General features: G+C 43.2%; 1 protein-coding gene across 2 annotated transcripts in view; it reads right to left on the minus strand.

The window, feature by feature from the left end:
- RIN3 (Ras and Rab interactor 3) overlaps positions 1–15,333 on the minus strand; it is a 67,044-nt gene that overhangs the window by 17,528 nt on the left and 34,183 nt on the right. The window contains exons 4-6 of one of the 2 annotated variants that reach the window (XM_051806598.1): positions 8,331–8,403; positions 5,377–5,468; positions 129–1,592 (exon numbers count right to left, since the gene is read on the minus strand). In XM_051806598.1, the coding sequence (XP_051662558.1) occupies positions 129–1,592; positions 5,377–5,468; positions 8,331–8,403 (1,629 nt within the window). Of the gene's footprint in view, positions 1–128; positions 1,593–1,978; positions 2,316–5,376; positions 5,469–8,330; positions 8,404–15,333 lie in introns of those variants that run through there. The other variant, XM_051806599.1, reaches the window with a different exon arrangement.

Here is a 15,333-nt window from a genome sequence, read left to right on the forward strand (position 1 = left end):
ATTCATACCCCTCAGCTTTTAAGAGATGGTTTATAATTCTGTAAAGCAGAAACTGTGTCTGCATAATCCTGTCTTCATCCTCACCTTCCCAAATCATGCCCAAGGATGAATAAACCACAGTCACCTACCTAACTGTTCCTCGGTGTAGGAGGCTGGGTCTATCAGAGCCTTCAACTCAGTGCTCTGCACTAAGTAACTTTTCAGCTGTGTCATCATCAACCGGATTTCTTGTAGCATCTCTGTGCTGGAGCTCTGCTTTGCCATCATCTCTAAACTGTACACCCTGTAGTCCCGCACCAGGTTACCAAAGTATGAATCCTTGTCCTGTGCCAGTTCCACTATCTTCTTCTGCAGCTTCCTGTCACTAGATAAAAAGACTGTGAAGACGTTGGACAGGTTCACAAAGGACAGCCTGTTCTTGGCCTTGGCCAAGATTATGGAGTGTGTCTTTTTACCAGATGAACTACTCAGCATTTCCATGTCATCCTCTGTGCTGCTGGTAGAGTAGGAGTCTGGTTCGGATGCTGATGCCTGAGCTGTTGTGCTGCCTCCCACGTCCTCCAGGGACAAGTGTAAACCTTTCTGTTCAGCTGAGCTGACAGACTTGTGGCCATGTTCTGGTTCAGTCTTGATGTGTGCGCAAGTAGCACCACCTGCCACTGTAGCTGGGCTGTCCTTGCACACAGCTTGAGCTGTGGTCGTGGCCGTCTCTGGCACTGTTCCTAGCTTCAACTGGTTGGAGCTTTGGATCCTTGGTACCTGGGAAAGCCTCTTCCTTCTTGGTGGTGGAATAGGAGGTGGCTTCCCTTTCTCAATGGCATTGATTTTTATCTCAGGCACGTCCTCCTTCTTCTCTGCAGGTTCTGGCTTCATCCCCTGAAACTGTGATACAGCCCTTTTGGAAACCTCCCCGGGCATCTCTATACCCTTTTTGCACAGTAACCTTTTATCTCTGCTCTCTGTACTTTTATCTTGTTTTTCTTCTGTCCCTTCCCCTTTCCGCGTTTCACAACTTTCAGGCTTACCCGCACAGCTCTCCTCCGAGGTCCGCTCATACAGCCGCCTCCGTGGGGGGACAGAGGGCTGGGAGCCCTTCTCGGGGCTCACTGCTGACGGCTCACTGACCGAGCAGCTCTGCTTCCTTTCTTCTTCTTTACTGTCACCGCCCTCAGCTTTCATTTCCTCTGTGCTCTTTCCTAGTGGCTTAAGAAACAGCTTGTTTTCTTCACAAGCAGTCATAGGATCCTGTGGGAGCTTCAGAGAAAATTTCTGAACCAGAGCATGAGAAGGTGGAGGTGGAGGGGGCCGGCGGGGAGACCTCCTTTCAGTGATCATGGTGGCAGGGGGGAGATCGATGGTCACAGTGTGGCTTTTAGGAGGTGGTACATCTGGAGGAAAAGGATTACTGCACTCTTCTATGAAAATGGGATTCACGAACCACAGCCTGTCATTTCCTATTGACAGCTCAATTTCACATGAGCAGTGGTTTGTGCTACTTGCAAAATGCTGGGTAGATCTTGAACTGTCTGAGTCTTTTGCAGGATGGGATAACTCTTCTCTTCTTCTGTGGTTTAAGTAGGAATCCCAAAAATCTGACCAAAAAAAAAAAAAAAGACAACTGAGAGAAAAGAAGAATGAAAAAAGGTTCTGAGAGAGTTTTAGCTGCTAATGATACGTAGAAGACCTATTTTTTGTTAAAATAAATGGTGCACAAGCCTTCAAACCTCTGCACAAAACAACGTGAAGAAAGGGTTGCCTGTTTTATGTGTGCGAGATGCTTAAAACCAGGGGATAAGCTCAGAAGCTTCACCAGAATCCTCTTTCTTGTCAAGTTTAAGACACCTACCTAGTGAAAACTATTAATGCTGTTCAGCATTTTCAGTGTGAGCAGGAAAGTACAAGTAACAAACACAAATTGTTGCAAAAAGAGATCTATGGCTTGTTCAGTGATCATTGCCCTTCAAATAGTTGTGGATACCTGAGGTGAGCATGTGAAGATCCCAGATGAGTTCTGTCTCCCTCTTGCTCACCATGGGAAGGTGCAGGTCTGAGATATACAGCCTGGATCTGACATGCATCAGGAGCACAACAGATGAAGATGACTATACTGTGCAGCAAGCTTATGTGGCAGAGTCTGTTCTACACAGAGGTCTGATCCTTCTTTGCAGTACAACCAGTCCAGAAACACATGATTTTAAACACCTTCCCCAGATTAAAATTATCATTAATGTCTGTAGCTCCGGATGACAATTATAGCCATGCCCACTCTGTTTTGCACCTGCCTGCAGAGAGAAAAGATGACGCCAAAGACTGTACACAAGAAGGAGGTATGATGAAGGACTAAGGAATAGTTAAGTACTTCAGTGCCATCAACTGTTACTAGAAAAGAAAGATGGTGTTTCAGATGCAAGTAGTCCTTTCTGTATGTCAGAAATCTCTTACTAGAATTTGCCTTTCAATAACTGTTTTTAAAAAATTACAAAGGATTTGTACATCCTTTGAATAGTATTCAGTATCACTTTTCATCTTTTTCCCTTCCTCCAGAGATGAGGTTTCAAACCTGTATGCCTTACAAGTCTGATTGCTTTCAAGCACTCTTAAAGCTGCTAATCCAGGGTCCACTACTGGAAGCATCAGAAAACAGGATCCAGCAAACCCCCTGTGTTCTTACCAAGGAAAAAGATATAAACCTCTGAGTATACTTAGAGTGCATTGAGTGAGGACTGTGTAGATGCCCACAGGGATAAGGGAAAGATGGGAAATCCTGGAAACACAAGGATGCAGATAACTAAATAACTATTTCAGCATGCTTGGTCCCTGGACGCAGAGCTGACACTGACAGCATGCACTTCTGGGTGGATTTCAGGGGACACAAAGGGGGCTGCCACATAATGCTTGAACCCTGCCTTGTGCTTGGTGTTAGGCCTGTCTCACTGCCAAAACATCACATACTGGGCCCAAGAGGGGATGGATGGGGCACACATGTGGAATGACCCTCAGCGCTGAGTACGGGGTACAGCTCTAACGTCAAGAGGTGAACTAAAAGACAGTCCATTCCCATCAGGATAAAACTGCAGATTTATCCTCTTGCAGCCTAGGCCAGTGTCCATGGCAAAATCAGCTTTATAAGCATGTCAATGTGTTTTCTTAGGGTGGCTGACACTAGAACAGCTTTATTCTCAGATTTCCTATCATGAGAGGGAGAAGAAGAAAGAAGCTTAAAATAAAAGTGTTGCCAGGAACAACAGCACTCTTGACGACAGAACTCAGAAGCAGAAGTGCAGATGCAACTGCACATACTGGCATCACTCTGCCAACCCCCTCACATCTGAGTCTGTCTGGGGTAGCCTTTTCCTTAAAAGCTCTGACTCTACTGGGTATCAGTAAATGACAGACAGTCGAAGTTGCTTGTTTCAGTCAGAATATAATGCTGTGAAGTCTCATGGGCTGAGGAAATGGTGAGTAAACCAACCCACAAAAGGGAAGTTGGTTATTTTTCTCAGTAGTGGCCATGATAAGACACTGATGAAAATGCAATGCTCCACTCAGACTGAGAAGGACTACATGAGGTGGTCCTACCAAGAATTACACAGCTGCTTCAGAGTAGGTGTTTTGCAGCACAGACACACTGTCTCATAGAGTAGGGAAGGCCATTTGATCATTTTCCATTGCAGCCCTGGGTCTTCCCTTAGCTTGCACCCTGTTCTTCGAGTCTTTGGCATGTCTGTGAAGGTATGTGCTCTTTTTGTGCAATGCAATCATGCTAACTCTTCTGCTAAAATGCCCTCTGTACCAGCAAGGTCAGGCCTAGAGGGCCTGGAGTACATCCTCTTTGAAAATATGCAGAACAGCCAGATCCTCTGTGGAACAATTCAGCTTGCAGTAAGACATTTTACTTTTACCCCCTTGAAACACATATCACTTTGAAATAAATAAAAAGCAACATATGAGAATTTCAGACAGCGCTATCTTTCCTTGAGGAGTGCCCCTTTGGGCAGCACTTGTTATTTGTGTACTCATTTGTACCCACAAAATTTTGTTCCAGGAGGCAGTGAACAGCATTACTCAGTAGTTGAGCCTGTTTGACTTTACTAAGACAGCATGGCACTCCAGGAAGCTAACACTGTTTCCCAGGAAGACTGTACACAACTGCAGATTTTCTTCTGTTGTCAGAAACTTTCCCAGCATGCAATATATCATGACAAAAATGACCTCCAAGTATCACCACTTTCATGACCACCAGTACAGGAAAGAAGGAGACTACAACCAACATTGCTTTGGTGCTTGTGCTTTAACTAATCCTTCCTTTCAGAAGTTGCTGGAAATTGTTGCCTGAATCAGCATATCCTCTACTGGCTCAAATTAGACATGATATACTTCCTACATTTTAATCCAGATTTTTAGACTTGTTATAATAAAATTAAGTTTGTAATTTGTAATCTCAAGTTGTAAAGTAGCTTTTTTTAAGCCATAATATTCAAGAATGTTTTGACAAATTGGAACATCCTCAAAATAAAGGATATTGAAAATGTTAGAGGCAAATCTGGTGGTCAAATTCAATGAAGCTGCCTGAACTGAAACTAGTGGGGTATGCCCATGCCTTCTGCGAGGTATGATGCAGAAGATGCAAAAATAGACCCCTAAAGGCCCAGGGTGCTCTAGTGAGTACCTCTAAGTGAGCTTACTCTTCAGCTTTCTCCATTATTTGGCTGTTTTCAACACCTGAGGGAAAACTGAAAAGCAAAGGAGCACAAGAGACAGCACTGTCATAGCTGTCTGAAGTGGAGTGTGCTAAATGGAAAGGAATAGGAAGGAGACCTCCTTTAGTCAATAAAACTGCTTTTCCCTTCTCTATAACTTTATACATCTTATCTAAAATTTGCTTGTTTGGTGCTGTCACTAAAAGTAATGTTCCTTTTTGTATCTGATTAGCGTGAGGCGAGAGAACATGCTGGGATGATGCACATTTCTCTACCAACTAGAAATCTTGCAAGAGGAAGCAGAAATATCAAAATGCAAAAATAACACACTTCCATCAGTATTGCTCCCACACATCAGAAGGGGAAATTGCAAAGGTGTTTTCCATATAGCTCAGATGCCAGCTATTTCCAGTGTATGTAAGCTACCCTGAGGGGCTGTGCCATACTTTAGCTGTTGGAAGCTCCAGCTTCCACAGTAAGACTGTAGGTCCCACTCCCTGCACAGAGATCCAAGTGGAGGTTGGATCTATGAACTTCCATGAACTTGAAGATCATAAACATCTTCCTCTTGCATTCAAACTTCCTCAGATATTCCAAAGAAAATAGTTCATTTGTCTTCCAGTTGCATTATATCTGCGCAAGGCACCTCTGTTCTCACAAGCCTTGAGGGACTTACCTATCCCCAGACTAGAGATAATTTCAAGGTCTTGAAAGCTACTGGCTTCTAATATTGCTTGTGGCAGCTTCAGGGTGAAGGGCAGCAAATCCCTGTAAAAAGAAACACAGTAAAAAACCAGCAAAACAATAAACTCCATAATGGATAGGAACTCTAGATTTCACTTGGTTTTAGTGATTGGATTGACTCACAATTTCTGCCCTGTTCTGCAAAGTCCTGGATGGTAAGGCATCATGGACATTGTTGTCGGTCTGGGTTGCTCTGATTTCACAAGAGATCACCAGCTTCTGTGGTGATGCTTCATGCCATGGCACTGATTTAATCACTGCGTCTTGGCTTTGTACTCTGAAAACTTCAGGAATGCCTCTCACCACAGGGGAGGCCACAAAGGTTAAAATACCTTCCCATGAAAAAAAGGTGTTGCAAATGGTAATTATTGTAATTAGAAAAGCCAATCTTTTTGTGTGGAAAGGATTTGAAGTCCTTTTTCTTTCTGTTTACCTCTCTCTCCCTACTCTGCTTCCTTTTCAAAAAATATGTGTAAGTTTAAGGCACTGGGACACAGCAAGACACAGAGGGATTAGGGAAGGAAAACTCCTCCTGGGAAAAGGTAACCCCTAGGTGAAGGGACAGTGATGAGGTTGCTGTATGACACTAAAAGAATACATATATCCCTCTACTCTGAGGTATACCACTGAGATTTCTGACTGCTTGGTTTCTGGAAAGATGCTGGTTTTTTACTGAAAAAAAGATACAGTTTCTCAGAGAATGTTAGTTGAGTTTCACTGAAATACACCCTAAGTCTCAAATAATTTAACGGAGCTCTTGGACTGGCACTGAAGTGTTCAGGTTTACCTCTTGCCCAGTGACAATTTGCTAAACCTCAATTTCCATTCTAACAAGGACTACAAAAGCCAGTCCCTAAAAGGCAGCAAGGAATGGTGCAGGGTCATTTTGCACATTAAAAAGTTTAACAAAATGTTCTACAAGATGCAAGAAACCATTATAGAAAAAGCTGGCCTTGTGAGTAGGAGGTGTCTGCTACACAAATGCACAGCTCAAAAATGCACATGACTGCAGATGCAGGGAGGCCCAATCTGTTGATATAGGAATGCAGGGGGCCTATTTTTGCCCTTATTAAGAGATACAGACCTTACTGATGTACTGTGTACTCCATGTGCACTGGTGCTCTGTGCACCACTGAGCACTCTGTTGTCACATTGTTTGACATAAACTGACGTGATCTCTGGTTTATTACTTTTTTCTTGGCAGATACCAGGTTTAAAAGAGGAAGAGGATATATGGACCTTCTGCTTTCTTTGTTTGCTATTTTTATATGCATAAATAGTTCCCTTCAATTTTATTCTATTTTTTTATAGAAAGATACATCTAAAAATCAGGAATATTAGGACATTACCCTAATAAAAAAAAAAATCTGGTTTTATTAATGGAGCAGCAGCTTGCAGACCAGCCACCAAGTCACCTGTTACCTACAGGTGTTATGATCTGAGGTAATCTATCCAGGCCAAACTTTCTCTTGAGAAGAAAAAGAAAGTCAGCCCTGATGAGCTATTTCCAGGTATTCATAGGTGATTTACTACATCCCCGAGAACAGGCCTCTCCACTCTCCATCTCACAGAGAGCTCCTACAAGCTGCCAGCAAATGGTATGTCAGTGTCTTTTTATTACCTGCATCTCTCAGAAAATTATTCCCTTTTTATCTTGTCTTTTGACAGCAACCTTGGAAATTACATGAATCATTTGAGAGTGTATTTGACACTCAGAAATAACATCTGTAACAGGAACTAACAGAAGAGCTTTTCTTTCTTTCTTTCTGAGACTGTCTTAAGCCATGATTGTTTTTGCAGGAAAGCAGAAGTGACTGTGTTTTCTCTCTCACCAGCTATTTGAATAGAAATGCCAAATTCGGTTTTGCATTTGGGCTCTTCTTTGCTTTGGCATGACAGAAATCTTTGGATAGGTCCAGAGGTTAATTTATGCCTGTTCTATAGGGTCTATACACATCTAGATGGCTAAATGTCTTTTAACTGATGAGGGTGAGACAGAGCATGCTCTCTTGCATGGAAGCAGGAGTCGTGGCCCAGCAGTGTTGAACTCAGCTGGCTGCAGAAGCAGCCCCCAAAATAGAGTGAATATGACTGTCTGGGCAAACTGCAGCACACTGCAGACAGACTGTTCCACTACATGACCTAACCAAGTGACAAACATGACTGCCTTGGAAACATACCCTGAATCTGTTTCTTCCTCTTAAAAGGAAATAACTACTTTAAGAGTCATCTAAGTTTATATAGGGAAGGTCAAAAGTCTACATCCAACTCAAAACCAGGCCTGCTGCAGTAGAGATGGGGTAAGTAGGTTGTGGAGGTGTTGCTGCAGTGTGCTTGGCGCAAGGACACAGAGTAGAGGAGGCTGCAGGCACACAGGTTTAATTACACAGAGGGACTCATCAGCTGCTATCAAACCTTGTTCTAATGCAAATTACTTTACAGATCTTTCCATCTTTGTGCCCATTATGTTTGGTATTTCTGTGCTGAGCAAACAAACACAGAAAACAATCTACTGGTAGGTTTGCTAAGTGGGTACCAGGTGTGTGTGTATGCTTAAAGCTGCTTTAAATAAATAGTTAATCCAGGCCCTTTTTTCCTCCCTGCCCTCCTAGCTCAGTTCTCTGTCCTTTGTGTGTGCAGCCCTACAGACCTTCTTCAGACAAAGCTTCCAACTACAGGGATAGCTGTGATTATGGTTTACCTGGCTAGAAAACGGGTGATATGGCTCTATTGTAGATACTAGCATTGGATATTGCCTCCTGGTCTGGCAGATTAGAGGATATCAGAGGAAACAGTGGGATCTGTGCTGTGACTGGATACTGGGGAAGGACGATCCAGAGGGGAAAGCAAAGTGACCATGCCATGGAAGCAATAAATCCAACTCACCTACTGACACAGTAGAAGGCAACCAGTTTGAAGACATCCTCAAATACCAGGACAGATCCTTCCAGGTACAGGACTGGTAAAAACCAGAAAAGATTAATATAAAGAACCATGAAGAACTGGCTTCAAATGCAACGAGGCTAAATGCAACGAGATTCTTCAGGGAGACACTAAAGAAGAAATAGCCTGGCTTTCTGAATAGTTAGCTCAAGATATCAGACTGCTGTGACACTAATAGAAACAATGGGAATGAAAAAAAACCCTCAGGTCACAGCCAAAGGGTTCATTACAAGCCCATCTGCCTCTAAGGATGTGCATATCTGCAGTACATATGGGGTTGACCTTGTGACTCTCCATGCTGGAATCTGGTTTGGTCTGGATGGACAAAATGCTCTGAAGAAAAAGAAAAGAAATTATTGTTTCATTACTATGTGTGTGGGCTCTGACCTGGGTCATGCAGACACTGTGAGCACAGCCTGTTTGCATCCCTCCTGTCTTCTCCCTCCCATTGTGTTATTCAGTGACTGCACTCTCCTTTAAGTGGCAAAATACAATCTATACCATATTACAGAGTTGTTCCCGATGACCTCCTTTATAACAGCATGCTATGGCATTGTGTAGCTCAAATCTCACATTGTTATAGAGCTTTTGGCTGTTGAGCTAGAAAAAATTACACTGGACGGCGGAGAAAGTTTCAAATTGACTGACAACCCAAGGCAGAGAGAAAGACTTGGTTCGGCGGGAGAGATCTGTTCATCTTTGCTTCAGCTTTACAGTCTCACAAACTGTCTATGCCTGTTTGTACACAACACACCATCACAAACAGATACTGGTTGAGGGAATCTGCAGTGGGTCCTCAGAAATGCCTGCTTACTGGTTGTAAAGAACTGGAGGCCCAGAGTCACACCGTTCACACCACAGGAGCATGCCGGGAGTCCCTGGGAAGCAGCACCAGCTCCCACCCCCATGGCAGCGCTCACAGATGCTGTGCATCTTCCTTCACACTGTTCTCTAGGCCACAGTTCAGAGCTGTGGATGTGAAGCTCAGCTACTGTGATTCAGCTTCCTCAGTCAGCCATGATTCACAGCCCTGGGAAATGTCTCCAGATCCTTGCCGTGCCTGCCTGGTTCTTAGTCCCCTACAAAGCAGGGCCTCTAGCACCTGCAGGAGGGAGGCATCCACCTGGCTCTCCTCTCCCTTGCCTCTATGCACTGGCTCTTGTTCTCCAGCCAGACGATAATCACACTGGAAAGAAATGCTCAAGATTGCCTCTTGTTCAGCTTCATAGCTCATTCCCCAAACAAGGCATTTCCTCCTTTTACTTCTCCCTTTGGCCCAGCCCAGGCCCAGCAGGCTGCTATTTTGAGCTGAATACACCAACGTAGGTATTTTTTAAAGAGACAAGGGGTATGTAATTCTCAAAAGTCATTCCTAACATCAGTTTATGTGGCATCAGCACAAACAGATTAACCTCAGAGTATGCACCAATACCATACTGCTATATGGAGTTTAAAACATTCTTCAAGCAAAAAAATCTCTCTCCCTTACTTTTCTTTCACAACTGGAAAAATCATGTCTGGCAAGTTTTTTCTTTTTCCATAATAAGAATCATGTTTCAGTCACGGATTTTTCATTAAACATCTACCATGAAAAATTCCTGTAGTCTGAAACGCATCTGCTTCACAGTTCTGACACAGGAAACAAAAATAAAGACAAAACCCAGTTCTGTTCTAGAGAATGAATTAAAACCCAAGAGTCTGAACTCATTCAAATCTCCGACAATTAAATAAAGTCCTTTGTAGAGATGCCGGTTTTAAGAGCATTTTTTTTCTGTTAAAAACCACATGTTCGCTTTGGCATCCTGAGTTGCAGGTGTCTGTAAGAGAGCAGGCTGCACCTGTACATGTTCACATACATGAGCGAATCACTTGGATTTGAACTATTTTTTGTTTCTGTGCCAGGAAGCTCTGCCATTTGGGAGCTCCTCTGAGCCCCTCCATGTCAGGAGTATCCACATACAAGTGCCTTGTCACCATACAGCTACTTTTCCTCATATATATAGTTAAATAGCATAAAACACCACAAATCACGAGGAATTATATAGCTAAAGCAGACTAGGTACAAAAAGCTGCTGGAGCCTAAGGACAGAAGTTTTCGGCAGGTGGTATACATAAATTGGACTGTCCCTGCTCTGAGAGGTCATAGGAGGTAACAAAACCAAGCATATTTCTCAGCAGGCTGGAATTCATCATACAGTGACCTGCAGCTCTCATGGGATATTTTTGGGCGGCCTGCAAATAAGCCAGAATAGATGGAAGAATAGTAAGAAGAGTGCTTTAGATAGGTCAGTACTCAAGGTACTAACACCATCAGGACCAGTACTCAGCCCAGAATTTATTCTGAACAGCGACAGTGTCAAGCAGCCTGCACAGGTCTGCTGTGGCTACTTGGACACACTCCCAGCACAGCACCCATGGGGAAAGCCTGACAATCTCCTGTGAGGAACACCTTCCTTGGGAGAAACCATAATACTTCCTTAATCTGTTTTTATCTAAACACCTGGTGACTCTACTGATAAGTAGTGCTTTGCTGTTGGATGGCAGATGATGGGCTTGGTACGGGAGCGTCTCTTGTGGGAATGGTTGTCATTCACTTGTGGAGACTGTTAAGTGGGTCCTGCTACATGTTTCTTGTTCTCAGAAAGACTCAGAAAATAGCAAGTCTGTACAGCTAAAAGGGCTCTGTTGACTGCTGGGGACAATGTATGTCTCCTCCCAGTGCCATTACTGCCCTTGAGGCACCCTGCTCTGAGAGGACAGCCAGGAAGAGGTGCTTTTCTCTGGCTGTGGATGTGTTGTGGGTATCTGGGGGGACATTTCACCGACATGAGCGCTGCTGCTTAGGGAGGGATCGTGACGCTGCCATTTACAGGAACTCATGACTTTTGCAGAATGTAGAAGCAGACATCTGCCAGGTTGCTGTAATCCTGCTGAAAACTGCAGAGACAAAAGTCACCTTTTCGAGCTCATAAAACCAGACCCAAGGCACCTGAAGAGCAAGGAAATACTTACATCTCACCATAACACTGGCAGAAAGTCAACAATGTGATCAAAAGCAAGAGCAAAAATAGGCTGGGCTCTGTGAGCAAAACATATTGCCACAGCATATTAAGTTTTACCTGAAATTTAGAAGCCCATAGAAAAATATCACCTTAAGGAAATAAAAGGGGAAATGTGTAGAGGTGAGAGGTCTGAAACAAAGAGATAAGAAATAATTGATTTTTTATTTTTTTAATGGGTGATAGGAGCATTAGCAACACGAGTTAGTGGTGCGTTGTTGAGCATACTCTGTTTTGTGTCCTTTGTGCAACTCAGTAAGTGAACAGGACATGGCCAGGTTATGAACCGCTATAAAAATTTATGATCGTCTCATTTTTCCCTTTAAAATAGCAGCATGCTCTGAAGAGTGTCATCTTTAGGCACTGACTGGAATCTGTATTCATGTTTACTTTACTCTTTAGATCTCCCTATCATTTCTTCATCCAGATGCAGATGGGTTTGAGTCACACTGTCCCTGAGCATTCTGCCTTCCTTTCCTCATTGGTTTTTCTCCACAGAATTGTATTTGCTAGTCCTATTGTTCTGGTCACTTGGACAAACCAACCCAATTTCCATCTTATTGCTTACGCAGGCTCATGGGACCCAGCTACTTCAGCTTCTTCTCTAATGGCAATATTAGTCTTATTCACTGTTTCTGGTATCTATGTAATCCTTCAGAAACATCTGAATTCAAAGATATGAATTCCTTATTCTGCAGCCATTATGTTGATAGAGGACTACTGAGAATACAACCATCCTCAAAAGTCCTGATTGGGTGTTCTTCTGATGCTCTCATTTTTCCAGACTCTGGCGAATGCGAGATTTATCATCATGGGTATGATTCCACTTTTTAATTTCTATTTTCAGGTTATAAATCCATAGTCTCCTAACAAGAGATGTTTCCCTCCTTTAATATAAGTCTCTGGTCTGATATCATAGTTGCCATGACCTTGCTTGCACTGACCTTTGCAGAAAGCAGCACTGGACAGCTTTCCTGCTGTTGTGCCCCCCTCAGCAAGTAAAGCTCACTGTGAAGACGGGAACTCTCCAAGGCAGGGGTTACCAACTTTCCTACTCCCAGAAACTGTCATTCCTGGCTGTTGCAGGTTAGCAGTTTCCTGCCCCTGGGGAATGAGTCCTGGCTGTAGGGACTGCAGTGGGTATGGGTACAGAAGCTGCAGTGTCTACTGTAGCCCCGGTGCTGAGGCTGTTGTGTCTGTCATGATACGCTGTGCTCGTCCTACCTGCTGTGCTTTACAGCAGCGCACAAGAGTGTTATGTAATTCCTTCAGGTTATTGTTTCAGTGCTCCAGGCACGTGTAAATCTCCTTCTGGCCCTTTTTCATGCACTTGGTTCACGATGGTATTAAGAGAAAGAGCTTTAGCTGGATGTTCCTAAAGAGGGAAATTTAGACTACATAGATAGAAGTCCTTAGTGTGTTTGTGGTACGTTTCTGCAACAGCTCCATTTGTTTGAAAGTTTCTACTATCTGTCCCTCACATTGTTTTTTGTGCTATTTCTTGATGACCTTCTGGACAGTACTGTGTGGCCTTTGAGTGCTGTGTTCTTGTAAAACACTGTCAGTGTTTATCTGTTTTCTCTTCTCAAGGCCTTTTTATTTATTCTCTGATCTCATGCCTCTGCTTCTTCCACCTGATGTCTAAGCTGTAGTTTATTTTTTGGTTGCATAATTCCAGACTGTCTTGGTCAACCTATGTCTGTTTTGTCTTTCTTCTCTTTCCTAGTGATTCTTCCATTAAATTGTCGGTTGTTTCTGGTTTTTCCCCTCATCAAGGAAGGGCTAATAGTTCCCTGGTTTGAACTTCTACCAGAGTCTCCCGTTGTGGATCCAACTCATGCTTTCTCACAGGATTTCAGTTTTATGGCTTCCTACAGAGTTTAATCTTTCTGGCCATGATGAAAAAAATCACTGATCATAGCTGTTGGTGGGAACTAATGAAAGTGATAAAGTGTTAATGAGCTTGGTTCTAGAGTGTAAGAGAAATCTATTTTTAAACTGAGTTTTTCACAAAACATAATTATGTTGTACAGAATGAAATTATGCCATTAAAGAAGATGCAAACCGCAGGCTTTTGCAGTCTTTTCAGGCTGGGGCTGAGTAGAGGGGACACTCAGTAGACATGACTGTTTCCCTCTGTGCATATTCTGGTGCTAAGAAAAGGAATTGTCCTCACATCTAACAGCACAGGGGTCTGGGCCGCTCCACCATGTTTTGGTTCATCCACATTCACCCAAGCAGACAGGCAGCACCTTGGTGCCCACTAAGATTTTATGCCTTTAATTCAGCATAAAATCCAGGTGCTGCCTGGCCTCATTGTCTCTGTTGCAGGATGCTCGAGCAGAAGTGTGTCACAGGCATTTTGCTGCTCTGTTTCTTCCTCACTGTGATCAGTGTTTCAGCAGGGGTTGGGAGGGTGTCTCTCACAGGTACTTCAAGCACAGCTAACCCAACTAAAAGAAAACTCTCACACCTCCTCAAGTGCTTTCCTTAAAGTATCCCTGTGAACAGTGATTTCAGGGATTAAGAGCAGAGCACAGTGTGGAGAATGGCTGTTCCACTTCAAAGCACTTGACTTCCTAGTTAGATCCTCACCCTATATCTCCTTTCCAGGTATGGAATAAACACCTGAAAATCTGTGGAAATTCCACTGTTTCTTCAGCCAGAGACTGGGGAGATTTGGGATTTCTTCCAAGGACTGAGTTTTAGATGTAGCCACACAGGGTCTGTTTTTGCAGAGATATGGGGGAAAACACGGCCTTTCTGAAATGTTGAGGCTGAGAGGGCTCCCAAGGACACCAAGGGGAGTAGGATAACATATTCAATCAATGTGGTTGGTGCAGTAAGCAGCTGAGCCAATGCTGGGATCATTGCTGGAGAAGTCACATTTTTACAGGTCATTCAGTACCCACTCAAACATTACAATGTGAGTACAAGATTTACGCTGCCCAGCTGCCCATTCAAACTGTCTCGGCTGAGGGCTATGGCTGACAAGACAGATTGGATATATATACTTCTAAGTTGCTTTCAGAAGGCAAATTTCTTCAGTAGAACTTTGTGAAGCAAAAGAAGCATTCAGATATACAAAGGGTCTCCCCTGTGCCTCATGTAACAGGAAGCAATGCTATGATTTGGAATTCTGGGGCTTTAGTTTTTAGCAGCAATCTCCAGGGCATATGGACAACCTTGAGAATCAATGCTAATGTGAAAAATGTATGCTATCATACAGATGTATTTTATTAAAAAATGGGATTTTTTCCACTTACTTTGGAGAAAAGTCTGTTTCTCTGGCTCTGAGATATGCCATGAAATACCATAGAGTTGAGGTTAATCATATAGAAAAAAGGAAGTTTTCTGAGCATTTTAAGGGAAGCCACTCAGTATCCAGAACTACATTCTGCATGAGAGGCTTCCAGGAAAAAGGACTTTTCCAAACAGGACACTTTCCAAAGGTGAATGACGAAAGGGAATAATCCACTCTGAAATGGCAGAGGTCAATAGGGTGGACAAAAAACGGAAAAAAATTACATTTCTGCTTCCTAGAGTTGCAATCCCACCTAATTGCCAAACTGATGAAAGAAGATCTTCTGATTCCCACTTCTGAGCGGGATAGATTACACTGTCACTGACTTTGAGAGTCCTACTCAAAGGTCAAAGTATGAGGTCCTTAATCCCCTCATTTGAACAGTGTCTTATTTACCTCATTTACAAGTCTAAACTCTTGTTTATTAAGCTCTATAAGATCTTCAGATAGCAAACACTGTCCAAGGACAAAAATTATAATTTGTTCCAGTTTAGCCACTGAGACATAGACACTTGTGTTATGGGTATTGATTTAGAGTAGCTGTTTGGGTTGTGTTCAAGGTACTAAGCAGCGTAGGGTAAGA

This window comes from Manacus candei, unplaced genomic scaffold (genome assembly GCF_025592945.1).
Source record: "Manacus candei isolate 608988 ecotype Guabito, Panama unplaced genomic scaffold, ASM2559294v1 h1tg000067l, whole genome shotgun sequence".
Lineage (NCBI taxonomy): Eukaryota > Metazoa > Chordata > Aves > Passeriformes > Pipridae > Manacus > Manacus candei.